The following is a 27,726-nucleotide window of genomic DNA, read 5'->3' as shown; positions in this document are numbered from 1 at the left end:
TTATCCCACCTCTGGGATCTGCAAGAAGATGATAGCTGGGTTGAAAGGCAACAAGTGAAGTGCCAGTCTGCGCTACATACCCCGACTCTGCTCCCCCAGGTGTGGCGAGCCAAGGATGCTCTTGGGTACCTGTCTGTGGATTCTCCTTCTTTTCCCATTTAATCAATTCCTCTATTTCTCTATGACACGACTGAGTGTCTTCTCCCTCTAGGCAGCACCTTCCTCTGGTTTCACCATGTGCTGATTCCTCTGCCTCCTACTTGTTGGCTTTTTCATCTCCAGCCCCCCTCTGCTTTCCTGCCTGAGTTCACCCTATTTTTAATGGAATTTCTTCTCTGGTTCTCTTCACTCTCCACCTACTCTCTGTGTTTCTCCACAATCTCCCAGCTATAAATAACCCAAGGCATCCAACCTTTTGCTCTCGTGGAGAAATGAATAATTAAAACTCCAAAGGAAGACACGTGGATTAAATCAGGCACTTGATTTCTTCAAAACACAGAGAGCATTTTATGGTGTCCTGTGCAAATGAATGAGTCACAGCCAATTACTTCAAGAGGGAAGAAAGTTGAGGTTTGGTTCTATCAGCAGCATATTAGAGAAGGAGCGCGCTGATGAATGTCAGATATTAGGCAAGAATGACACTTCCAAGTTCAACGGCATGAGCCCCAGAGTCCCAACTGTGACTGCATGCAACTGTGGCAGTTCCCAGACCAATGGTCCTGTTTCTTCGCGTTTTCTTTTTTCACCAGAATGGTATACTGCAGATACTGGGTGCTTGCTTGCTTAGTGTGCCCCGAGGACAATTCATCTACTAGGGATAAACTGCTTAGCAACTCAGGGGAGATGGCTCAGTTGGTAAAGTGCCTGCCATACAAGTTTGAGGACCTAAGCTCAGAACCCAGAAGCATGTGCACGCATACACACACACACACACACACACACACACACACACACACACACACACACACACGAGATCTGGTTGATGAAGTTTGATAATTGCTATCCTTCATAGACTATATGGAGAGTAATGAATTTGTGAGACTAACCCAAGCTTAGGGCAGTGGGCTTCATATAGATAATGTCTTAGGAAGTGGGTGGTCCCCGGAGGAGGCGGGGGAGGGGGGGGAAGAGCCATGCAAGCCGAGCTGCCAAGCAGTTGCCTGGCTAAGTGCTCCGCGTTAGCTCTCTCCTTTATCCTAGTTTTCACATTGGTTTCCTTCTAGAGTCTCGTTTTGTATCTTCTCCTGTGTTGTCACATCCCGCTTAGAGAGGAGCCAGAGGAGTAGAGGAGCCAGGGGAGTGCAGGAGTCAGGGCGCGCTGTGTCATGGTCAGATGCTCTGTTTTGGGGATAGATTTGCTGGAAGAACTGTAAAGAAGCATTTTCCTCTCGGGTGGAGTTTGAAGAACCTTATATCGGAAGGAAAAGGGCCTCCCCAGAGCCGCTGATGGGGAAGCATCAGTTAGAAACACAAGAGGGAATAGAAACCCTCGTCTTCGGTAAACAAATACACACAAACCTAAGGAACTATGGGTAGTTTGCTGATATAACACCCAAAGTCTCCTATTCTCAATTATGACAACTAGTAAACTAGCTAAGAACGGTCAGGGGTGCGTGCGTGCGTGCGTGCGTGCGTGCGTGCGTGGCGTGTGTGTGTGTGTGTGTGTGTGTGTGTGTGTGTGTTGGGGTATCTACTTCAAGAAAAATGCAATAAAATGCAAATGCCACCTTAGAGGAAATTGTTGTGAGGTGAATTTGAAGGGAAAGTGGCATCTTTGAACAGAAAAGAGGTCAGCGTATCTTTTCTTCCACATTATTGAACAGCCTGTGCATTTTGCTAACCCAGTCTTGGTCTTGTCCTCTTTAACATTGATTAACTGTTTTAATGTACAAAGGACAATTTCATTAACCCCCCCTCAACTCTCAGTAAATATATTACTGTAAAAGTTTAGGCCCCTGGGGGGGGGGGAGTCTGTGCTAATTGAAGCTAATTACTTGTTTTAACCTGTTCAAATCTCAGAGATGACTTTCGGGCCGAGTTCTGCAATGCTCAAAGATGTAAGCCGTCAAAGGGATTTAATTAATTTCCTTTGCCTGCACTTTGCTGCTCGAAGTAAGTGGAAGTCTTTGCCTAACAGCAACTTGTTTTAAGGAAGGGCTGAGGAGTCACACCCAGCTCAGCTCTTCTAGAATGTTCAGGAAAATAGGAATATTCTAAATGCTGAGGAGTCTGGTTCAAAGGCATATCATGTGCCATGTGCCATGTGTCATGTTTTGCCTTTTCACCAGGCTCCCAGGCTGAGTGTGTGAGTGTGTGGGTCTCTGATGCTTGTGCCTTCTCTTGGGCTCTTCTATTTCTGTTGGTTTGTCTTGTCCAACTTTGATGTGATAATTTCCTCTTACATTTTATTTTGTCATATTTTATTATTATCCCTTAGAAGCCTGTCCTTTTCAAATGGGAGACAGAAAGTGAATGGACCCAGAGTGGAGGAAGGGAGGGAAAGGGAAGGGGAGGGAGGGGAGGGGAGGGGAGAAGGTACTGGGAGGAGTAGAGGTGAAGGAAACTGTAATTGGGATATATTATGTGAGAAAAGAATTTATTTTGATAAAAGGAAAAGTTGCATATCACGGCTTAGCGGGTGAGGGGCAGCTGTCAGGACACAGCTGCTGCTGGTCACCAGCCCCGCTTGAAGCCAGGGGTTGGCCTTTCAAACCGTAGTCCCTTTACACTGGGAACTTGGGGTTACCTTTAATAATTTTGTGTAAGGTTACACATTACAAAAAGACCTACCCACAAGCTCCTCATCATTTTTGGTTGTGGCTTCACTGAATCTATACAAACATTCATCCTTCAGTCTGCAAAATGCACACCCAAACCTCCAGTTACACAGGTCTTGATTTTTTTCTTATTACTCTTTTTTCAGTTTTCAGGATGCAAATCTTGGGCATATATTGCTACATTTGACTTTCATCTATGGTTTAAAAACAAAAATTCATTTGTATCCATTATAGACTGTTCTTTAGTACATTATAAATAGTACAATTAAAAATATTTAATTTTCTATTTCATGATTAACACACAAAAATATTGTGTATGTATTCATGTGTGGTGTATGTACATGTGTATGTGTGTGTGTGTCTGCATGAAGGTGTCTATTCATGTACACACAGAGACTGATGTTAACTGTTTTCCTTAGTCCACTCTGCTTTATTTTTTAAGACAGCTTTTCTTAGTGAACATTGACCAATTCAGCTAGATGCCTGACCTGGGAACTCCGGGTCTATCTTCACCCTCCCCAACCCCAAGAACCAGGGTTCCGGGGGGGTGCCACTGTTTGTGTCCTGGGCTGGGTTACAGCACACACCTCAGTCTCACAACTGGAGACAAGCACTGTGCCCAATGAGATGTCACCCTAAACTTCTGGTATTTTATCTTTGCCTTGTATGTGCTTCTGTTTGTTCTGTTTTGTTTTTCTCTCTTTTGTTTGCTTTTTTTTTTTTTTTGACAGGGTCTCACTGTATTGCCCAGGCTAGCTTCAAAATCTTGAGCCTCATCCAGATGGTGTGGCTCACACCTGTAATCCCAATACTCAGGGTGGCAGAGGGAGGAGGATGAGGCCAGCCTGGTCTACAAAGCAGGTCCAGGACAGCCAAGGCTATACAGAGAAACTCTGTCTTGAAAAACAAACAAGCAACAGAATCCGAAATCGTGAGCCTCTCTGACACTAGGATGGAGTGCCCAGCGTCCAGTGGCGTGTGGCCCAGAGCCCAAGTTCTGTCACGTTGTTTGGCCGCACTTGATGATTGGCTTCTGAAGCTTCCTTGCAGACTTTATCTGCAGTTGAGGATAACTTGATCTCTTCCCTTGTGATCTGATGCTTTTCTTTGCAGTTCTGCATTAGCAAACCTGTCAGGAATGCTGTTGAATAGGAGCCCTTGGCTGCTTTTCACTGTAGGAATACTTGACAGGCAGCATTACAGCGGGCTATGGATCATGGCTTTAGACCCAGGGCTCCTTGCCTATTAACACATTTGGGCTGTGACTTTCACCCTGGCTGTGCTGACAAAAGTAGTCTGCCCTATGTGAGACGTCTTTTCAGAGTTCAGCTTTAACCCCAGCCGCTTTGCTTCTGCTGCCTTTTCCTGGGTTATGGTTACGCCTGCCTTTCCTGCTTCCCTGAAGTCATGCTAGGGAACGCAGAAATGTGCCTTCTCCCTCCCCTTTCCTCAAAAAAAAAAAAGTGTCTTCTGCTTCAGCCACCCATGCTTAAATATTAACAACATTTCTCTGTGACCATCTGCTTCTTGGGAAAATAAAATGCTGATCATGAAATAGGAATTGCAAGTGTCCTGTGCCCCTCTTTAAGGTCTTGAACCAGACTAGCATTTATAGATCTGTCTGACTTTAGAGGGGCACCTCCAGTATGTTTTGTAACCAGAGTTTTAGGCCAGAGACTCCACTCTGCAGGGCTGGGAGTGGGGGTGTTTCCAGCCTGCCAGCTCTTCCCACTCACTCCCAAAGGGCACAAATGGAAACGATGGTGTAAAAGGCCGAAAAAGCTCTCAACATAGCTGTGTTGTGAAGATGGAAGTCACACACTTCGGACCCATCTCCTGGGTGGCAGCGTGAGACTGAGATTTAAGCAGAGAAAGAATTGGTCCAGAGGACAAGAGGTGTGCATAACTTAGCAGCCTTGGACAAAGTGTTGTCTAGTTGGTCCTTGTCTCAGCCCTGGTTCTGTACAGGGTCCAAGAAGGGGTTGTAAGTAAGGGAAACCAGTTCTTACAGGATTGTTCCTCCTGCCTGGAAGGAAATGTTTGGATGCTCTGTTCCTGCATCTCAGCTGGCAGAGGGTTTAGGGCAATGATTGGAGACTTGGGCGAAGTTTGGTGAGGGAAAGGGCTCTGGAAAAGGAGCCTGTGAAAGCTGACAGATGCCTCAGTTACTGACATCTCACCTTCAGTCCTGAGAGGGGACGAGGGAGGTCAGGCATTACTAACTTACAGACAGATGCTGCAGGATTAGTATGCCTGTGTGTAGTCTGAAGCAGGTGGCTGACCCGAAGTAAGGAAGGCAAAGATGTCAGGCATTTGTTCTGCTTTCAGTGGCCTCATGATGTCCCTGCCCAACTGGGGACTTATCCTTTCTTTTAGCTAAAGTACTTTTAAATATTTGTTCTACTTTTCTTAGAGTGTGCTTTTTATAGAAGTGAGATGAAAGAGAGTACAACTTGTGTGTATGTGTGTCTGTGTGTGTGTGTGTGTATGTGTGTCCCTCTGTGTGTGTGTGTGTGTATGTGTGTCAGTCCCTGTGAGTGTGTGTATGTGTCTTTCCCTGTTTGTGTGTATGTGTGTCTGCCCCTATGTGTGTGTGTGTGTGTCTGTGTGTCTATCCCTGTGTGTGTGTGTGTGTGTGTCTATGATCTTATTACCATGTGTGGCAGCTCCTTACTCTCACTATCTCTTGCTCTGCTCTAAGCCTCCTTTCTTTCTCTTGCACCAATGTTTCCAGCCTCCGTTTCTGTCATTCTTAGCATATGTACCAGATAGATTGCATTGGGACAGAAAGATAAAAGGACAATCAGTGTTTATTCTAATCTGTTTTTGAAAAATCAATTTCCAAGTTAGATATGCATTTTGTCACAGAAGATCAAAGTGGTCGTAAGCCTTGCTCTGCTTTCTCCTGTACTTGCAGTGCGCTGTGTAAGCTTGAGTGACATGCTTCTTACATACCTCATTGGGTATGTCCTTGAAATTTTCTGTGTAATACATTTCTCATTTGTGTCTTTGGAGGTCTTAAAGGAATGCAAAGAATGTAAGGCTTTTATTTTAAGCATACAAAGCATTTATTTTGTCTCTGTATAACGATAGCTATTTGGTCTTAGTCACTAAAAAAACCAAAAGGGACTCAAACTTAATTCAATCCCAAGCAAAGAAAATTTGGAGGCTAGTGAGCTGTCTCAGCAGGAGAAGGGGCTTGCTGTGAAGCCTGATGCTCTGAGCTCAATCCCTAGGACCCACCTACTGGAAGGAGAGAACCAACTTCCATGAGTTGTCCTTTGATGTAGACACATGCATGCACTCCTGTGTGCGCTCGCGCGCACACACACACACACACATCAAATAAATAAATGTATTTATTTCCTGAGGCTTTCTGGAGCCTTCAGGAACTTTTTTGGGGTGGGGTCAAGAACAAGACATTGTAAAAGCTGTCTGCTGGCTCATCTATACATATCTCACCTGCAGTCTTGAGATGGGATAAAGTAGGTGAGGTATTTTCAAATTATGGAAACTTTGCAGGATTAACATGCCTGCATGTAGCCCAAGACAGGTGACTGACCTGAACATTAAAAAAGAAAAAGAAAGAAAGAAAGAAAGAAAAAAAGAAATTGTTAAGGAAAAAAAAAAGACTTTCAAATGCAAATCACCATTAGAAACAAATTATTCTTTCACAACTACTGGTTGTGTTCTGTTTTAGAAGTCTGAATAAATGATAATGTTTTATTTTTCAGAATGTTGTCACATAATTCATTGAAGTCTACATGGTAAGGAAGTGGATTATTAAAGACATGCACTCTTTTGACACAGGTCTTAGCATGAAGTCCTGGCTAGCCTAGAATTCCCAATGTAGACCATGCTGGCCTCAAACTCACAGAGATCTACCTGTCTCTGCCTCCCAAGAACTGGGATTAAAGGGGTGCACTGTCATTCGGTACCAGACATGTAGTCTTGAATGTGTCTTTACTTGTATAAAAGTCCATGTTGATTGTGAGCATCATGGTGGACTTGGTGGGGGGGGCAGGGAGAAACAGAGGCTTTGACTGCAAGTGTTTGAGAATCCACTCTTTCATTCTCCACAGCCCAGCAACCATTCTCTGCTGAGCTAAAGTCACCAAAAGGGTTTGCTTCCTCCAGAGATGTAAGAATGCCTCCGTAGCTCAGCGAGGACATGTTCTGTACATGCCTGTCTGGTGGGGCTCCTGAATGTGGTCTGGCAGGATGTTCTGCTGAAAAGTAAAAACAGTGGTGCATACAACCACAAGCCATCCCCTAAGCATGTATCTCCATGCACAATAGCCAATTACTAGTTTGAAGGAAAGTACCTATGGAAGAATGAATTGGACTTAACCTTTGAACTTTGGAGATTTTAGGCCCATGGCAGGCTTAGCACTACAATGGCCCATGGTTGGATGAGTTTTTCTCTTCCAAAGCTATGGAGACTACGCAAAAAGAGCTATAACTACCAGCAAACACATTTTGTAAATTTATGAATTTACTTATAAGAGCATCCTTATATTTGGTGAACTATGTAAGCTATGGAATATATTTTCATAAAACTGGGACGATTCTGAAGAGCCTAGAAATGTGCAAACATTAAGCCCCACGCTCCCACTTTCATGACTGATAGTCCATTTTTACATTAGTGCAAATGAAGGGGTTGGGGACCTCATCTTTACCCTCATAGTAAAACTATACTTATCAGATACGATGGAGAAAACAACGGTGACGGGTAGGAGAGCGATTTATTTAATACAACCGCGTTAGGAGCATGAGTGGGGCAATAATCCTTTATCTTCCCTTTGGGAATAAGGGTTTGAGTCTGAAGCTTACAGAGTGAAGAAAGGCAAGGAGTGTGGGCAGTCAGGAGGTCTTGGTGAAGCTGTGGCCTGGTTTGTGAGGCTCTGAGGAAGTCTAGACTATCATTTGAACAACTCAGTTCTCATTGTGAGATGGTTGGTCCTGTCTAGGGGGACAGTCTTGACATGGAGAAATGCCCACAAGGCTCTTTTGGCAAGTCTAAGGAGACAACTAGAGACACTTAGATGGCAAAGGGCTTTGTAAAAGATGGTGCTTGGGGATGCTTTAGCTCCCCTTATCTTACTGACCTCCTCCTTAAGGAGGGAGGATTACAGCTCCTGCACTTGGTTATCTAGTCGGCATCTTCGATCTCAAGTGAAAAGCCCATGATTCCAGGCAAGCGGCATCCAGGTCCTACGGTCAGTGTGCCCAGGTTCTATGCCTGTCTCTACAGACGGCACCCTTGTCCACGTTAATAGCATCCCCCCCCCCAACCCCCGGACTTCTAGCCAAGTCTATTTTCTGGCTGCTATCCAGTAAGTTCTCCACACTGTGGTTAGAGTGATCTTTTTAAAAATGTAAATCTGATTATGCCACCACCCCCTGCTTAAAACCTTTCAAAGGCTTCCCAGTGCTCCTAAGATAAGACCAGAGTCCTTGCTGTGGTTTCCCCCAGACCCTACTATTTTTGCCCCTGCTTGCATCAGCAACCACTTTGCTTCCTGCTCACCACCATTCCCCTCTCTCCAGCCACACCAGCCTTCATTCAACAGCAAAGCGTTCCCTTCTCTTATACCACATAGGCCAATTTGGTTGAATCAATCTTTGTTTTGTAGCCTAATACTCAAATATCTGGGATAGAAAGGTGGTGGGAGGTGCCCCTGGCTTCTGCATGTCTAATTTACCTGCTAATAACATGTGGCAGGGGCCTGCTGCACTATCTGTAATTTATAGTATCTATTATATTACTTATTTGATTCAGTAATCTATGGCTTGCTCAAAAAATACCATACAAGCCGGTGATTACTTATGGACCTGATTTTTGAGCACCTATGGTAGTCGCATTGGAGCATGACTAGAAACACAGCTCCACCCTGCCATCCACAGCAGCCTGGGGACTACTTTTCAGAGAGCCTCACTCAGATGAAGCTGGGATTCTTGACTTCTCTGCAGAAAGAACTTTAGGAGACATCAGTATGAGGCAGAGACAGAATTTAAGCATGGGGAGTAATAGAGAAAGGATAAAAATGAAAGGATAAAAAAGTCTGGCTGTGGGCTTCTTAAAGGACAATCATCCTTAATGGTATGCTCAATAGCTATATATCTGTATAATATACATATATATGTATAATATAACATATATTATACATATATATGATGTATGTATGTGTGTGAGGTAAAGAGGGGGAAAGAGAGAAGGAGGAAGGAAGGGAGGAAGGGAGGAAGGGAGAGTGAGTTACATCTCAATAGGTTTCTAAGAGACTTTTTTTTTTGATAAATGAGAATACATATTCATTCTGGATGTGTATTCCAGGATTATAGCTGATGAGGTAAACCATAGTGGAAAGGGGTGTAAGGAAAGTTAAAATGTTTTGTTATAAATGAAAACATAGTCTTATTTGTTGAGATCCCCAGGAAGCTGTAGGTTTAGAGCTAGGAATGGAATGGAATAAGTCCATGTTCAAAAGTCATCTGTTCATTGCTAATTAACATGTGTAGAAAGTCTCTCTGCAAAAGGAATGTTGTCTCTATGTAGGAAATCTTCATAGCAGATGTTAACATCACTGGAATTCCTGACTCTCAACCAGAGGCTTCAACCAGCCTCTGGAGCAGAATCCTTTCTCTTCCCATGTCTTCTTGATTTCCCCCCCACTTTTCTGTCCCACGTGTTTACAAGGCCAATGTCTAGTATATTAATAAACCCTAGACAACCACTTATGTCATTTCACTTGTAAATCCCCCTGAGAGTAGTCCAGAGCTGGTAACTTAACAGTGAAATCAGGTTAACAGCATCTGCATTGCCTGGGAGCTTGTTAAGAATCTAGAATCTCAGAATGCGGAAGCTCAGAATTCCCAGAGTTCCAATTCTACTCCAGTAGTCCAGCAATACCACTATTTATGTTGAGGTTTAGGGTGGCCTATAAAAAAATGTAGAATTAAGCATCCCTCCTTCCCTCCTTCCCTCCCTCCACCCTTCCCCTCCCTCCACTCTTTCTTCCTCCCCTTGCTTTGTTGGTGAAGTGACCTTGCATTTCCAGTCTTCCAGCATCTTCCTCCCAAGTGCTGGGATTACAGATATAAGCCACCATTCCTTCTAAAGCATACACTTTGATGTGTCACCGCCTATATCAATGACCAAACATCTTCAGTTTACACAATAATTTATTCTTCTTCTTTCTAGTCAATAACCTCGGAGAGGCAGCCTCTAGCCTTCCTTCCATTAATGTTAACTAGTTTGCCGTTGTTTCGTGTTCCTGAACTTAGGAAAGTACCACTACACTTGCTTAATATTTTAAAATTCTACGTGTTTTCAAAATGCCCAGGCCACTGGCATCACGTTTGAGAAGCACTGCCGTGATGTGTTCATACTGGACATTGCTACCGACTGACACCTGGGTGGCACCCCCAGTGACCCTGACTGAACCTCCCTGTATCTCCCAAGTTCTACATTGCATAGCTTTTGCCTGTCTCCCTACTCCATGCTGGCAAAATATAGCTATTACCTCCCAGGATGAAGCAGGGCTTTCCCATGGTGGATTTGCCTGCTTTATTGTTTCCTGGTTTTTCTCATCTCCAACCTTTCCAAATAGAGCTTGGAGAAAATGCACTTATGTTACTTGGTAGCCATTATTATCAGCCCACAGGAGCAGTGGTGTGCTAGAGCGATGGAAGGTTGTATGGTCCCTCCGCCTTGAGCTATGCATTCAATGCATCACCTTGGCAACTTGAACTTGGCGATAGTGGGAGTATTTACACCTTAGAGATCTATAAATACCACCAGGCATGTTTGATAGCATCTTCCACCTCTTCCTAGGGAGCTGGATTGCTCCCATATCCTCCCTATAGGCAAACGCTGCTAAGGAGGAGGGCTTGCACTCACAAAGCTTTCACTCCTGCTAGCCTCTCTGATTCGCCATTTGCCAGGCAAATGATACGTTGTAAGCAATGCTGGTGACGCTTACAGTCATCTGTGGGTCCTAAGGAGATAAATGAGATCACTGTGCCTCTGTCACTCAGCTTGGTTAGAGACCCAAAGAAGCCTGTTTCCAGTGGCTACTCCTGTCCAATCTTGCTTCAACCGCTCTACACAGGGCTGTGCCTAATTGATGGAAAAGGAGCAGATACAAGAAATGGCCTTCATCTTTGCATCCCCCTCAAGGCTTAATCGCTGAATCCGGTACTCTTTTGGAGTTGCCAGGCATATATGTATGATTTATTTAGTTTCTATTGATTATTGAGTTCCATGAGTACAGATTCAAGGTCTTTGAAGGGCATCATCTATGTAAACCTGCAGGCAGCAGGCAGCCAGGGCCAGTAGCTCTCAACAGTTAATGGAGTCAGATGTTTCCATCAGCTGCTGGAAGAAGCCCCTCAAAAGACATTTATGCTAGGCTCCTGTCTGTAAGCATAGCAGGTATCATGAATAGTGTCAGGGGTTGGCTCTCTCCCACGGGGTGGCACAATTCTTACCTGGAAAAAAATGAGTGTTTAAAAACATTTGTGGATTTGTCATGGTTACTAAGACAAAATGACAAAGGAAGTGAGCATCAACCTGACAGAGTGAAACAGTGCCTTAGGTTCGGCTCCAGGAGCAGATCCCAAGGCCAGAGCGTGGGCATGAACAGTGGTGAGGGACTGGTGTTACAGACTTAAGGCTTATGCTCCCCGCGATGCATGTTTAAATCTTAATCCTTGATGTATTACTATTAGGACACAAAGGTAGGAAGATCATGGGATGGATGAGTGGGTTTTGTGCCTTTAGAAAACACAACCCCTAGACCTCTGGGGGCGGGAGTGTGCTCCTACCCAAACTGTCTGGCGACAGCCTATTAGACAGAAGAGGGAGGGAGGGTGGGAATGGGGAGATAAGAGGGAGGGGATAACAATCGGGATGTAGTGCAGATAAATTATAATAAATAAAATATACATTAAAAACAAAACAAAACAAACCAGAGAGCCCTTTAGCTCACCTTTGGCCATGTGAGTATATATAAATGAAAAGTTAGACATGGGTCAGTTGGAAGACGGTCTGATTAGAATGCAAGTTGCCGGCACTCAGGCCTCACTCAACCCTCCAGCTCCAGAATTGTAAGAAACACTGATCTGTTGCTTACAAGCCACCTGGCGTGTGGTGATTGGCTGCAGCAGCCTTTGAGCAAGACGGAGGCTATGCCAGTTAAATTCTGGAGTGAGCATGTAGGCGTGAAAAGGTGAGGAAATGCATATGTTCATTATCTTCTTATTCTGACAAAATGCTTGACAAGAAGCAATTTAAGGGAGGAGCCATTTGTTTTGGCCCACAGTTAGAGGGCATAATCCGTGACTGTGGGGAAGACAGCAGTGGAGATGGTTCCTGGCGGTGGCAGCACTGTGCTAGGTGTCCGCTCACATATTAGACAGCCAGGAATCAGAGAGAGAAAGGGATGGGGCTAGAAGCATGGTAGGACTATAACTCCTAAGACCCGCCCACAGTGTTCCGGTTTCTCTAGCTAGGCTCCACCTCCTAAGGTGCTGGGGCTTCCACAAACAACTCTCTCCTCCGTGCGCAATGTCGACTTGACACAAACTACAGACACTAGGAAAAAGGACTCTCAATTGAGAACTTGCTGCAATGAGATTGGCCTTTAGGCATTTTATTGATTTATTATTGATGTGGGTTGGCTCAGCCTACTGTGAGTAGTGCGAGCCCTGGACAGTTGGTACTGTGTTGTCTAAGAGAGCAAGCCGGTAAGCAGCACTCCTCCATGGTGTCTGCTTTCGTTCGTCCTTCTAGGTTCCTACTTTTGCCTCCTTGGCTTTCCTTGATGGACTATGATAAGGACGGTGTAAGCAAATGAACCCTTTCTCCCGCAAGTTGCTTTTGGTCAGAGTGGTTTACAACAGCAACAGAAAGCTAACTACAATAGACACCACATGTTCAAACGCACGAGCCTATAGAGGGCATGTCACTATTGGTAACAGGCATATAATTAACCAACTCCTGCCATTCACTGCATGGATTGTCATGGTGTCAGGAGAAAACCTCGGGGCTTTGTACATGCTTGGCAGAGGCTCAATGGCTGGGGCCAGACTCCAGTCACTGGTTATTAATAAACTAGTGCTGCAAGTGTCAGTAGGTATGAGCAGAGCAGGAACAGAAGGCTATGAGAAACCCTTGGCAAAGAGCTATAGATAGAGGTGGCTGTTGGAATGCTGTTGGGGACCAAAGGGATCCAAGCAAGCACTGACATATATGCTGCTCAATAAATGAGTAGTAGGTATATATGGGGATTTTCCCATCAGAGTGAGTGATAGTTTTTTCTGCATTCTGATTTGTGTTCTACCCATAAGTCTTGAGGTATTGAGCTAATTTACAGCTGAGTAGACAGTTAAGGGGAAGACTTTGGAGCTCCAAAATTTGAGTGGGCATTGTGAACCTTAAAGAGCTCTTGCAGAGAATCTAGGTTCAACTCCCAGCACCCAAAGGGTGGCATACACTATGCACAACTCGAGTTTCAGGAAATTTTGGGGCTTCTCTCACTTCCACAGGCTTCTAGTACATACACAGTGCTGTAAATACATGGACATATGTGCAGGCAAAACACTCAGAATGAATAAATCTGATTTTTAAAAATGTAAAGAGGTCTCCAATAAATGAGGTTATCCAACAGAAGTCCTATGGTTTCCCAGCAGAGCAAAGAATTTGTAATGTGTTTGTTTCATAGATGCAGTGTGGCCTTCTAGCAACTGAACACTCTCAGTTTGATGTAAATTTGTCTTACCAGGTTTTGTGTATTAAATTGAAACACAATTTTTGTACATTTTAGGATCATCCTACTTACAGAGAGAAATAGCTACATTTCCCCTTTCCCCCCCTCTTCATAAGTTTAGAAAAATCTAGACTCAACCCAAAATTCACTTTTTTCTCCCAGAATTCACTCTTGACATTCTAAACTCAGGTGCTTGAGAATTTAGATATTTACAGACTAATGGCTATTAATCAGGAAATCTAAAATTCAACCAAAATGCTATTTAATTTTTATATGCTTTTAGTATTTTCTAGTTTTATTTTTTAAATATATTTTATTAATTTATTCATATTACATCTCAATTGTTATCCCATCCCTTGTATCCTCCCATTCCTCCCTCCCTACCATTTTCTCCTTACTCCCCTCCCCTATGACTGTGACTGAGGGGATCTCCTCCCCCTGTATATGCTCATAGGGTATCAAGTCTCTTCTTGGTAGCCTGCTATCTTTCCTCTGAGTGCCACCAGGTCTCCCCATCCAGGGAACGTGGTCAAATATGGGGCACCAGAGTACGTGTGAAAGTCACACCCCACTCTCCACTCAACTGTGAAGAATGTCCTGTCCATTGGCTAGATCTGGGTAGGGGTTTGAAGTTTACTGCCTGTATTGTCCTTGGCTGGTGCCATAGTTTGAACAGGACCCTTGGGCCCAGATCTGCGCATCATAATGTTCTTCTTGTAGGTTTCTAGGACTCTCTGGATCCTTCTATTTCCCCATTCTCCCTTGCTTCTCTAACCTAAAGTCCCAATAGGATGTCCTCCCCTCTGACCCACTTTCCTGGTAAGTGAAGACTTTCATGGGACATGCCCCTTGGGCTAGTGTCCAGATATAAGTGAGCATATACTATTTGAGTCTTTCTGCTTCTGGGTTAACTCACTCATTATGATCATTTCTAGTTCAGTCCATTTGTCCACAAATTTCGGGAATTCCTTGTTTTTAATAGCTGAGTAGTATCCCATAGTGTAAATATACCACAGTTTCTTTATCCATTCTTCTACTGAGGGACACTTAGGCTGTTTCCATGTTCCAGCTATTATGAATAAGGCTGCTATGAACATGGTTGAGCAAATGTTCTTGTTGTATAAACACTGGAGCATCTTCTGGGTATATTCCAAGGAGTGGAATAGCTGGGTCTTGAGGAAGCCTTATTCCCAGTTTTCTGAGATAATGCCAAATAGATTTCCAAAGTGGCTGTACTAGTTTGCATTCCCACCAGCAATGAAGGAGTGTTCCTCTCTCTCCACATCCTTGTCAGCATGTGGTGTTTCTTGAATTTTTTATCTTAGCCATTCTGATGGGTGTAAGATGGAATCTCAGAGTTGATTTTCATTTCCCTGATGACTAAGGAGGTTGAGCATTTCTTTAAGTGTTTCTCAGCCATTTGATAGTGCTCTGTTGAGAATTATTTGTTTAGTTCTGAGCCCCATTTCTCAATTGGGTTATTTGGTTTGGTGGTGTTTAATTTCTTGATATTTTGGATATTAGACCTTTGTGAGATGTAGGGTTGGTGAAGATCTTTTCCCAGTGTGTAGGCTGTTGCTTTGTTCTGTTGACAGTGTCTCTTGCCTTACAGAAGTTTCTCAGGCTCATGAGGTCCCATTTATTAATTGTTGACCTCAAGGCCTGGGCTGTTGGTGTTCTGTTAAGGAAGTTGTCTCCTGTGCCGATGTGTTCCAGGCTTTTCCCCACTTTTTCTTCTAACTGATTTAGTGTCTCTGGTTTTATGTTGAGGTCTTTGATCCACTTGGACTTGAGTTTTGTGCATGGTGACAAATAGGGGTCTAATTGCATTTTTTACATGTAGACATCCAGTTAGACTAGCACCATTTGTTGAAGATGCTATCCTTTTGCCATTGAATAGATTTGGCTTCTTTGTCAAAAACCAACTGACCATATGCGTGTGGGTTCATATCTGGGTCTTCGATTCAATTCCACTGATCAACCAGCCTATTGCTGTGCCAGTACCATGCTGTTTTAATTACTGTTGCTTTATAGTACAGCTTGAGATCAGGTATGGAGATTCCTCCGGAGGATCTTTTATTGTACAAGATTGTTTTAGCTATTCTGGTTTTTTTTTTCCATATGAAGTTCAGAATTGAACGTTCAATGTCTTTAAAAAATTGTGTGGGTATTTTGATAGGGATTGCATTGAATCTGTAAATTGCTTTTGGTAAGATGACCATTCTTACTATGTTAATTCTCCCAATTCACAAGCAAGGAAGATCCTTCCATCTTCTCATGTCCTCTTCAATCTCTTTCTTCAGAATTTTGAAAAATTTTTTTCAAACAAGTCCTTCACTTGCTTGGTTAGAGTAACTCCTAAATATTTTATATTGCTTGTGGCTAGCATGAATGGTATTGTTTTCCTAATTTCTTCCTCTGCATGATTGTCATTTGTATATAGGGAGGCTACTGACTTTTTTGAGTTAATTTTGTATCCAGCCAATTTGCTGAAGGTGTTTATCAGCTGTAGGAGTTCTCTGGTGGAATTTTGAGGGTCACTTATGTAGACTATCACATCATCTGTAAATAGGGATAATTTGACTTCCTCCTTTCCCATTTGGATACCCTTGATCCCCTTTTGTTGTCTTACTGCTCTGGCTAGAAATTCCAATACTATATTGAAGAGATATGGAGAGAGTGGGGAGCCTTGCCTTGTTCCCGATTTTAGAGTAATTTCCTTGAGTATCTCGCCATTTAATTTGATTTTGGCTATTGGCTTGCTCTATATAGCCTTTATTATGTTGAGGTATGTGCCTTGCATCCCTAATCTCTCCAAAACTTTAAACATGAATGGGTGTTGGATTTTATCAAATGCTTTCTCTGCATCTAAGGAGATGATCATGTGGTTTTTAATTTTCAATTTGTTTATATCGTGGATTACATTAATGAATTTCCATATATTAAACCATCCCTGTATGCCTGGAATGAAGCCTACCTGGTTATGGTGAATTATATCTTCTTGTATTCCTTTTGCAAGTATTTTATTGAGCATTTTTACATCAACGTTCATAAGAGAAATTGGTCTGAAATTCTCTTTCTTTGTTGAGTCTTTGTTAGGTTTATGTATCAATGTGACAATTGCCTTATAGAATGAATTTGGTAATGTTCCATCCCTTTCTATCTTTTGGAGTAGCTTGAAGAGTATCGGTATTAGCACATCCTTGAAGGTCTGGTAGAATTCTGCACTGAAACCGTCTGTCCCTGGGCTTTTTTTGGTTGCAAAACTATCAATGATTGCTTTTATTTTTATAGGGGAAACGGGCTTGTTTAGCTGGTTTATCTGTTCTTCAGTCAATTTTGGCAACTGGAACTGATCAAGAAAATCATCCATTTCCCTTAGATTTTCAAATTTTGTGGCACATATGCCTTCAAAGTAGGATCTTATGATTCTTTGTATTTCTTCAGTGTCTGTTGTTATGTCTCCCTTTTCATTCTGATTTTGTTGATTTTGATACTGTCTCTCTGCCTTTTAGTTAGTTTGGCTAATGGCTTGTCTATCTTGTTGATTTTCTCAAAGAACCAGCTCTTGGTTTTGTTGATTTTTTGCACTGTTTATAATTTATTAATTTCAGGCCTGAGTTTGATTATTTCCAGATGTCTATTCTTCTTGGGTGTTTCTCCTTCTTTTTTTCCTAGGGCTTCCATCTGTGTCATTAAGTTGCTTATGTGCGATGTTTCCAATTGCTTTTTAAAGGCACTTAGTGCTATCAATTTTCCTCATAGCACTACTTTCAATGTATCCCACAAATTTGGGTATGTTGTTCCTTCATTTTCATTGAATTTCAGGAAATCCTTAATTTCTTTCTTTATTTCTTCCCTGCACCAGGTGTCATTAAGTAGTGAGTTGTTTAGTTTCTGGGCCTAATCCACGTACTTAGTCCAGTTAGCGCTGAATCCAACCAGAGTCTCAGGCCCAAACCGCACACTGAGCTCGCCAAGTTCAGCTAGAGTCTCTGGGCCCAAATTTCCGAGTCCAGCCAGAGTCTCAGGGCCGGGACCATGCTCCAAGCTCAGCTAGAGTCTCTGGGCCCAAACTGCCTGCTAATCTCAAGTAGGGACTCTGGGGACTCTGGGCCAAAACCGCACACTGAGCTCAGCTAGGGACTCTGGGCCCAAACTGAGGGCCGAGCTCTGCTAGGGTCTCAGCGGCTGAACCTTGCACCGAGTCCAGTTTGGGTCTCAGGGCACGAGCCACACGCTGAGTTGAGCTTGGGTCATGGGGCCCAAATCTTGCACAGAGTCCCCTCTTCTGCAGCAATTCCCAAAGGTCACTATGCCAATCGCCTCTGCTGGAGGGTTCCCAGCTGCAAACCTCAGCTGCCGCCACCTCTGCCGCTCTGGTCCGAAAACATCTGTGCTCCTCCCGTGTGCAGGGGTACGCAGGTTTTCTGTATTTTGGTCCTTTCGAACTGTGGAGTACTCCCGCTGTAATGGGGTGGGGAGCTTGGAGTTCCTGGTTCAGAATTCCATGCAATTTCCTGAATTGTTTACTGGACCTTCTAAACATGGTCCACGCTGCTTGCCACCATCTTGGATCTCTCAAAATCTCTCTAGTTTTAATATTTAGAAAGAGATTGATAAAGTAGCTTAGAAAATAAAAGTTAAGAAAATTAAGACAGGAAATAAAGAACCTATCTTTTCCTTTTATTTGAAGGTTCTATTTTGCTCAACTCATAACAGGTAGCACTTTAACAAAACCAAAAACTTTCAGAATATTCATAAGAATAATGTGGCTATAATATTTCCAAATTGTGTGTATATATGAAATATATATCTATATATATGAAATAGTTTGACTATAAGCCAATTCAATGCCACTGAATATTATAAACATGCAAAACAAAGTGGATTTTGTTTTGGTTTTAAAGTAATATGCTTTGCTGGGTGGTGGTGGCCCACACCTTTAATTTCAGCATTTGAGAGGCAGAGGCAGGAATTCTCTGAGTTCCAGGACACCCAGGGCTGTTACCCAGAAAAACTTTTTCTCTAAAAACCAGAAAGAGCAGTATGTTTTTATGAATGACCTAAACATATTCATCTAAGCAAATAGCAGAAGTGTACTATCAATGATACCAGCAGTAAAGCACCCAAATTATGATGTTCGACTTTGTGTCACAGTGTTTATGTTAGCCATAAACTCTGGTCATAGTAAAGGCTAAGAGGAGGAAGTAGGTCGCTTATAATAAGTAAACAAATAACAATTGCAGTTGAGAAACCAATTGTTCCCTCTATGTTATTTCATTTTCTGAATGGAGCATTTCATTTTCTCAAGCTAAAGGGGCCGCCTGTTTGTATCCTGTGCTTATGAAGTACAGAATGAACAGCTGCAGAGTGACTAGACTCTGAAGTCTGATATTTTCATTAACTTGTCTCTCAGGACAAACATCTTTGTGCATTTGTAACTGCTTTCGCTGAGATCCGTTGTTTGTGTAAGACATTTGCCACTTTGTTAAGAACTTTGAATGTATCCATTCAAAGTAACCTAGATTGGGAAAAGACTAATAGTAGTAAAAGACTAAATGTAGTAAATGTCCAGAGCTTCCAGCAATCATGCAAAGGATACATTAAAACACCTTTGACTGCTAAAGAGTACACATCTTTATAGCTATAATATAACAGGGAGTATTTTGATACATATGGATTAAGTGATATTTTAGGGCAGCATTGACATAGCTCTCTCTTCAAATATTTCCTTTGTGATGAACACATTCACAAGTATTTTCTCATAGCGGGGGGGGGGGGGGGGGGGGGAGGGGTTTATTGTTTTTTGAACATTTCTAACATATGTACAATGTATCTTGGTCATACTTGCCCCTATGGGTCCACTGGAAATCCCCAAAAGTTTTTGCTAACACATCTTCCTCTAACCCTCTCTCCTTCTCTTCCCCTCCCTTCCTTCTTTCCTATTAGCTTATTTTTATTGACCCACAAAGTCTAATTAGTGCTGCCCATATGCACGCACATGAGTGCGTGGTCATCCATTGAAACTTGGGAAACCAACCCTAAAAAAGAAAAGTGACACCAGCACTAGAGGAAGAAGAGGCAGGAGGATGTCTGTGAGTTCAAGGCCAGGCTGGTCTACAAGGTGAGTCCAGGAAAGCCAACGCTAAAAAAAAAAACAAAAAACAAAAAACAAATAAACAAAAAGCTGAAAATAAATAAATAAAAGGAAAAAAACCCAAGAAAAATAAAATAAAATAAAAAGAGAAAGAAACATGACTCTGCCTCTCCCAGGCACCATCAACTGCCAGTAACTTCTCAGCCAGGTAAAAGGCCTTGGTAGCCCCTCCCCCATCCATGCGGACATTCTTAACTGGTCTGATCTGTGTGGGTCTTGTGAAGGCAAAAGTCTTTTTTTTTTTTTTTGTCTTTCAATAGCTAATTGAAAAAACTGTCTATATAGCTGAAACACAATGCACAGCTGGTTTTTGTTGGTGTATAGTGTATAGGGTGGTGGATGGAGGGTTTAGATATTATCGGGGAAGGTGACAGGTATGTTGATGGGTTTTCAGCCTGGCATGCCACTTAAGTTTCAAGTTCTGCTTGAGTTGTGAGGGTCTCTTATCTTGTGCTGCTTGTCACAGTCCTGAAAGGTGTCTGGAAGCTAATTAATACTACGTGCCATCTGTTCCTGGATGAAGCATTGGTCAAGTGTTTAAAGACTTCCTCCCAGGGACTCACTCTACAGTGTAAGGCAATTTTGGAGAAATGTATGCTCCCCTCCCCACCACCCACCCCCAGTCCCCCAACCCCCTGCAGCCAGGCTTTTGCTAGAAGGAGCCCCTGGTTTTCTTATTCCTTTTGCAGAGTCCTCTTCAATCTCTTCCTTTGATTCCAAAATATTTTAATGCTCTTGCCTAGAAACATCCATTTGTAAGCTGGGTGCTGGGGGTACATGCCTGTAATCCCATAGCTCTGGGAGGCAGAGGCAGGCAGATCTCCTGGTCTACAAAGTAAGTCCAGAACAATCAAGGTGACACAGAGAAACCCTGACTTGAAAAACAAAACAAAACAAACAAATCCATTTGTATCTGACTTGCATTTCCACAAAGATGATTAGAGAGAAGTATGAGAGAAGTTCTCCCTTTTAAAGTGGGCTTAGTAAGAATATTATTTTTATTTAAAATTTTAGTGATGTATGTGTGTTGTTGTTTTTGTTGTTGTTGTGTATATGTGCATGTGGAGGCCAGAGGTCATTGGTGGGTGCCTTTCTCAGCTCTTTCCACCTTATTCAGGCAAGGTCCCTCACCTAGAGCTCACTTATCCCGCTAATCTGCCTAGCTATCCAGCCCCAGGGCTTTTCTCATCTCCACAGTCACAGGATTACATGTATGCACCACTGTATCTGGCTTTTACGGAGGTCCTGGGGATTGAACTAGGGTCCCCCTGCTTATACGGCAAGTACTTTACTGACTGATCCATCTCCCAGCCACGCAGTATCTTGTGTTTTGGAGTATTAAATTTCTCTCTCTCTCCCTCTCAAATAGTTACTTCTCAAATCCTTCCCCAGCTGTTATGCAGCCAGGTCATCTCACAGGCTCTAACTCTGAAACAATTCTTCCATCTTCAGCATTCGTTCCTCCAAGCTCTCCTCTCTTGTGTTTCCCCTTGGCTGTGGCACAGCCTCAGTCCACAGAAAGTTAGCTGATGATCACCTCAGAGGGGGCTCTAGAGGAGACATGAGATGCTCTCTTCCCCTCTTCCGTCCCCCTTGCTTCACACCTTCGCTGCCTTGAGGAAAGAAAATCCCTAAAGTTTTCTTCTCTTGTAGTCTCAGACCCACAGTCTGCCGAGTGTGATCCCTTGGAGGAAAAAAGTAGGCGTGAGAAATTTTAACACTGTTTTCTGTGGTTTATTGTTGGGTTGTCACAATTTTGTTTGCTTCTCCACAAACCTAACCTTTAAAAAGAATTGAAAAATCAATCACGAACATAATATTAAAAACGTGAAACGGTATGAAAGTAAGTCTTCCTCAAACCTCAGACTATTTCCTGGGGCATTGGCATCCAGGCCGGTTAAGTGGGAAGCTTGAGAGAGTCTTCAAGGGTAGAACAAGGCAGGGACAGGAGTGGTAGCGCGTTCTTACAGGAATGCTTGTTTGCTTTTGGCCTTTGTTTTTTAAAAATATCTTTTGTTAATTTATTCATATTACATCTCAGTTGTTGTCCCATCCCTTGTATCCTCCCATTCCTCCCTCCCTCTTAGCTTCCCCTTACTCCCCTCCCCTATGTCTGTGACTGAGGGGGACCTCTTCTCCCTGTATATGCTCATAGGGTATCAAGTCTCTTCTTGGTAGCCTGCTATCCTTCCTCTGAGTGCCACCAGGTCTCCCTATCCAGGGGATGTGGTCAAATATGGGGCACCAGAGTTCGTGTGAAAGTCAGACATGCAATAAACTTCGTACCCCTACCCAGATCTACCCAATTGGCCTTTGTTTTTAGACTAAAAGTGACAAATTGTTTTCCACTTTCTAGTCACCGGTTTTCCGCAGACCAAGTCACCCTCGGTCACGGCCGCATCACATGCGAGTGTCAGCGTCTCTTTTAACCGTCTACTCCGTCGGTCGAATCAGGGGCTGTTCCAATGGCTTCCCTTCCTACTTGTGCTTACGTGGTCTGTGGTTATGAGCCGGGCTGAGAGATTTATCCTTACTGAATGTCATTTCCTCAGAACCTGGCATGTTTGCCGGATGAGTTCTATGGATCCAAGACAGGCGTGTCTATGCATGGGCAAATGCCTTTAAAATCACCTGCATACATGAACATTCGAATGTGGGGTCTGTTCCTTAATTTCCTTTCTTTATACAGCCCCTTAGGATGGTGACAGGAATAAGACCACCTCAATCTTGGAGGGGGTGTCACTCTCATTTCCTTTTTGTAGGTATGCACCTGCAGTGTAGGCATTCATAGTCCATAGAAGCCACAAACATACTTTTGTCTGGATACAAGGCAAGCAGGGCGGGCGGGCGGGGAGGGGGCACGGCGGTGCTCGGCCAGCTGTGCAGTGGTTTCTTGTAGTCTTACCAGCAGTTGAGGCTGGTAGGAGCAGGGGTTGCCCGTGGGTAATGATGCAATCCCTCATCCTCAGAGTGAGGGGCAGGACATCTAGGGGTAGTCAGTCTCTAGCCTGGTAACTCAAAGTCAACTGACAGAAAGGAAAGGGTTTTTGTTTGTTTGTTTGTTTGGGTTTTTTTTTGGCCCGTAGTTTTGGAAACTTCAGTCCACAGTCATTTAGACCCATAACGCTTGGTCTTATGGGTAAGCAAGCACATTCTGAGAAGACAGAGTGGCATTGCACATCATCTATTCTCTTCAGGACCAACCCACCAAAAGAAAAAGAGGGAGCCCCTCAAGAGCCTGCCCCAGTGAGTCAAAGACCTCCTATAACACCCTACCACTCAGAGTTTGTCACCCCAGTAATGGCAAGCTGGGGCCCAATCCTTTAATATATGGACTATTGGAAGCTTCTGAGACAAGGAGTATAGGCCTCCTTCAGGTAGGACACAGGGACCCCTCACTTACCATCCAGGGCTTTCATCTCTGAATCTCCTACAGGGTGTCTTTCCTGCTTATACCGTCTCCTCTTGAACTTGACCAGGTTTTCTTGACTTGTAGACTCAGGGTTGAAAGGGACATGTATAAACCATCTTGTCCTGCCTCAAGAGCCCAGTTAAAATTTGACAAGCAGTTCCTTCATGCAGGAAAGACTATACCCACCCCCCTCCAAGGCCCCTGTTTCAGTTGGTGATGGCTTCAAAGCCACTGCTAAAAGCTCATGGTGTAAATCTTTCTTCAGAGGGATGCCCATTCCCGTATTTTTGTTTTGCATCCCTTTTGGACAGACAGGGCAGATAATAGCAGATTGACCTGGCCCTATTACCCTATTAGCATAGCACAGGGGCAGGGAGAGCAGGCAGGCACCTTTTATTGCCAGTGGTGGCTAATAAATCAGAGCATTCTGAGTCGGCCCTTTTCTCATTAGAGGAAGGAAGAGAGATCCTGCTTTGGTGTTCTGTCTCAGCTACATCAGCTTCCAGATGAGCAGCTCCCCTGTCAGCATCGTTTGAGCTGGGAGTCCTGCATGAGGTGAGATCAGGAAGCTGGATTGTCTGTGTGTTAGGTGTGTGCTTGTGTAAGCCACCTATATATATGCATATATTTATTGCAATGTGTATATGCATATGTCCATCTGTGTGTATATGCATCTAAGTATGTACATAAATAGATAGACAAGTGTGTATACACAGGCATACACATAATAGACTTTACAATGTGTAATTGTGAAAGAAAGCAGAAGATATATATCTTGTGTAGAGAAACAGAGAGCTGCAAGAAGACCTGAGAAAAGAAAGTTCTGGCAAAAGTAGGTGTTTTTCAAATGATAAATGTTCAGTGGGATAATTTCTTTCCAACCTCCTTTCTTCTATAATGGATTTTAATGACAGCCCTTCCTCTGTTTACATGGGGGCATCTCCAGTGAATCTGGTTGCCATGGTAATTAAAGATAAACTGGTCCAGTTCTGCAGTTTTGGATAGCATGCTTTGAATAGTTGAGGTAAGGAGCCTGCAAGTGTTGGTTTTGTGACTTGGTGCCTTGCTGATCCTTACCTAACTCTGAGAGTCAGAAAGATCAGTCCTACACTCAGTGAATCAGTTCTGTTATTTTGTTCTTGTTGCAAGAAAAACAATGTCATATGAAAGGTGTGTATATATCAGTGTATGCATAATTGCATATGTGGGTATGAGCACGTGAACATATGTGTGTGTGTGTGTGTGTGTGGTGGGTATGCTGGAAGTCTTCCTTAGTCTCTTTCCATTTTATTTATTGAGGTAGAATCTCTTGCTGAATACAGAGCTTTCTGATTTGACTAGTTGGGCTAGCCAGCTTGTCCTGGAGACATCCACCTCCCATGCTCTGCTCCCCAACTCCACCCCCATCTCTTCCTTTCTAGTACTGAGATCACAGGTGGCCACAATGCCTGTTTGACCTTACAGAGGTTCTGGGAATCTCAATTCTGGTGAGCACAGGTAGGTGTTTTATGCACTGAACCATTTCCTAGGTGGCAATAAATGTTTCTAGCATCTCTACTTTGCTCAGGTAACTGCTAAGTGGATACAGAGATGAAAGGAAATTGACCTTAGAGACACAACTTCATGCTGACTCATCTCTTAAAGCTCCCCAAAATATTCCATCCAGATTTCTTTGCAATTGGTTACCCCATGTGGGAAGAGCCAGTAGGCATACTGGACCTATAGCACCATTGTTGGAATCAAGTCACATGCATCAGCATGCCAGCTTTGCCACCAGCTCCACTGTGAGACTGTGAGAAAATTACTTAACCTTCTTGATCTTCAGTTTCCTGTCTCATCTTGAGGGTGCTGATATTACAGTATTTATTATTTAGAGCTATGGGGAAGAGTAAATTGATGTATATATATAGTGCTCGGAGCCATGCCTGGTGGCTACAAACATGACATATCATTACTGCTATTTTTGTTGATGTTATTACACTGGTTCTCGCTGGGGAAAAAAATAATACCCTCCTTTTTTCTACTACTCTTAAATAGAGTCTCAGATAATAATACAGTTAAATAAAATGTTGAAGTGACAGATCACTTTTTGAGGTCACCTCAAAGTCTTTTGAGACTCTCCACTTTTTCTCTTTTTTTTCCTCCTGAATTTGAGGTTTAGCTTTGGAGGTGGCAGTGATTTCACTAACTAATTATATGGAATTGCTTTTCTACAATCCACCAGAAACATTATAAGTCTGTGCTAAGTCACCCTCTGCTGTTACTCCTGAGAACTTGTATGGATACACTAATGGGAAGGATGTACCGAGGCTGACCCTGGGGTGCAGATGGTTTTCATGACTTAAGCATTGGGAAACACAACTTAAACAGTGCTTCACAAATGGGCTTTTAAAACTTCCCCCATGGGGGCTGGAGAGATGGCTCAGAGGTTAAGAGCACTGGCTGCTCTTCCAAAGGTCCTGAGTTCAATTCCCAGCCACCACATGGTGGCTCACAACCATCTACCATGAGATCTGGTGCCTTCTTCTGGCAGACAGGTGTACATGCAGGCAGAACACTGTATACACAATAAATAAATAAATCTAAAAAAAAAAAAAGTTCCAAAACCTAAGAATTAAAAATCAAAACAAAACAAAATTTCCCCCACAGGAAGCCAAATGGCTTCCATGCTCATGTCACTTTCCAAAAGCATAGGAAAAAGCTAGGAGCTTGGGCAAGAATACAGTAAATGTCAGATGCCATGTATATCTGCTCTGTGGGCAGGCTTTGTTCAACACTTGGGATTTTAAAATGCTACATTGGTAAGTCCACTGGGAACCTCTGATCCTACCTTCATGCGATGGCTAACACTGATTGTCAACTGGATAGGGTTGAGAATCACCTGGGAGGTAAACCACTGGGCCTGGCAGTGAGAAAGTCTTTAAATTGAGTTAACTGGGGTTAACCAACTACAGCTTGTACCATGGCATGGATTCGAGTCCCAGACTGAATAAAAAAGAAAAAGCAAGTGAGACACCAGTATTGCTCCTCTTCTGATTCTTGTGTGACAGTGAGCACAGTGTGACAGTGAGCACAGTGTGACCAGCTACCACACCTGTGCTACTGTGACTTCTGTCCCTAACTGGGAGCACAAATAAATATTCCTTTCTTTAGGTTGTTCCCCCCCCCCCACCTCAGGAAATTTGTCACAGAAAAGAGGTCTTGGTCCCATTTATTGTCAGCAGTGAGACTCTGACATGCAACACTCAGCATTCTCTTTAGCTTCACAGAACAGAGGCTTAAGCATTTTCCTTGTTTTCAAGCCTGGGGTGAGAAGATCAGAAATTTATCCAATCCTGATTTTGTCCTTGGTTGTCAATCACTTTCTTCTCTATTAAAGAGAGAGGCCTGTCTTTGGCCGCCCTTTCATCCTTGCGTTCTCCCAAGTGTTCCTTTATAACCACCCATCACACGTGTACCAACTGCTAAACCAGAGCTAAACACACAGGAAATACAAGCAAATCACTCCCAGGCCTGGGAGAACAAGGAAAACCAGAGATTATTGGGATAGAGAAAATTAGTCATTTTAGAGAAGTCTGTCTATCAGGAGCTTTGATATCACTTCAGTTAAGTGAACATGACCAACCACAGTGATAGAGAAGCTGAGTTTTGGGGGGCAGGGAGCTGGCTTTGCACATGATCCCCTTTATGTTCAATCACTTACCAGGACCTCTTGGTGACTGCACCCAACTGGAAACCTGAGCAAAAAGATGTCAATGAGGTGCCCCAAATGGGTACCATATTCCAGGGACCATAGGGGGAAAAATGGAGAAAGGCAAACGAAATGGGAAAGGCAAAGAAAATACCCAGAGCATTAGGGTTTTTATGAATGAATCCCAATAACCCACCGTGGCTAAAAGAAATACATTTAAGTCTACAAGGGGTAAAAGCATTACTGTTTTCTCTTCAAAACTTAACATAGTTGCTGAGGGCTTTGGGCCCAATGATGCCTTAGGGAATCAGAACGGCAGTCAATACGTCATGGTCTCATGTTATAAGAAAGATGATTACAAATGCTTTTCTTGCCCTTCTATGGAGACATAAAATTATTTCCCTCTCATATGGCCTAGATTTAGTCCACTTGGTTTGTTTTTGGCCAACAACAACAACAAACTCAATAGTTGTAAAAATTCTAACTCTTCCAAGTATACATTGAAAGAGATCTTGAAGATAATTTCTTAGGAAAGATGTTCTTGGGAAATTGATCTACTCTATATAAGAAAGTCAGCTATCAAAAGACTATGATCTTGGGATTCAAGTTTGCAGACAAGGCTGAGCCTCATGTTTCAGGTATCCCCAACAAGTGGCCAAGCATAGAAATAAATCTCTCAAGCAGCCTAGCTACCTTCTAGAGCAGAAAAGCCAAATGCAGTGCATTTCTCAAATTCCTGACCTTCAAAATCTTCCAATATGCAATAAAATAGCTGTTGTTTTATTTCATTCTGTTTGGGGGTGGGGAAGTTTTTTTTTTAAAGCAGCGCTATGCCATTGAAACATGCTTTAACGTTCTTATATTGATTATTTTCATTCATCTTATCATCCATATTTTTTTAAAGATTTATGTAATTA

At 43.1% G+C, this 27,726-nt stretch overlaps 1 protein-coding gene across 5 annotated transcripts in view; it reads left to right on the top strand.

Moving 5' to 3' along the window:
* Positions 1 to 27,726, top strand: part of CPNE4 (copine 4) — a 448,796-nt gene that overhangs the window by 43,966 nt on the left and 377,104 nt on the right. Inside the window, exon 1 of one of the 5 annotated variants that reach the window (XM_084754393.1) lies at positions 23,651 to 23,673. The exons of the other annotated variants lie outside the window; for them this stretch is intronic. Coding sequence (XP_084610519.1) covers positions 23,669 to 23,673 — 5 coding nt within the window. The 5' untranslated portion in view covers positions 23,651 to 23,668. Of the gene's footprint in view, positions 1 to 23,650; positions 23,674 to 27,726 lie in introns of those variants that run through there. 5 annotated transcript variants of the gene reach the window in all.

Source organism: Acomys minous (assembly GCF_964271855.1).
Source record: "Acomys minous genome assembly, chromosome: 13".
In the NCBI taxonomy this organism is placed as follows: domain Eukaryota; kingdom Metazoa; phylum Chordata; class Mammalia; order Rodentia; family Muridae; genus Acomys; species Acomys minous.
This window is presented reverse-complemented; position numbering and strand designations above follow the sequence as displayed.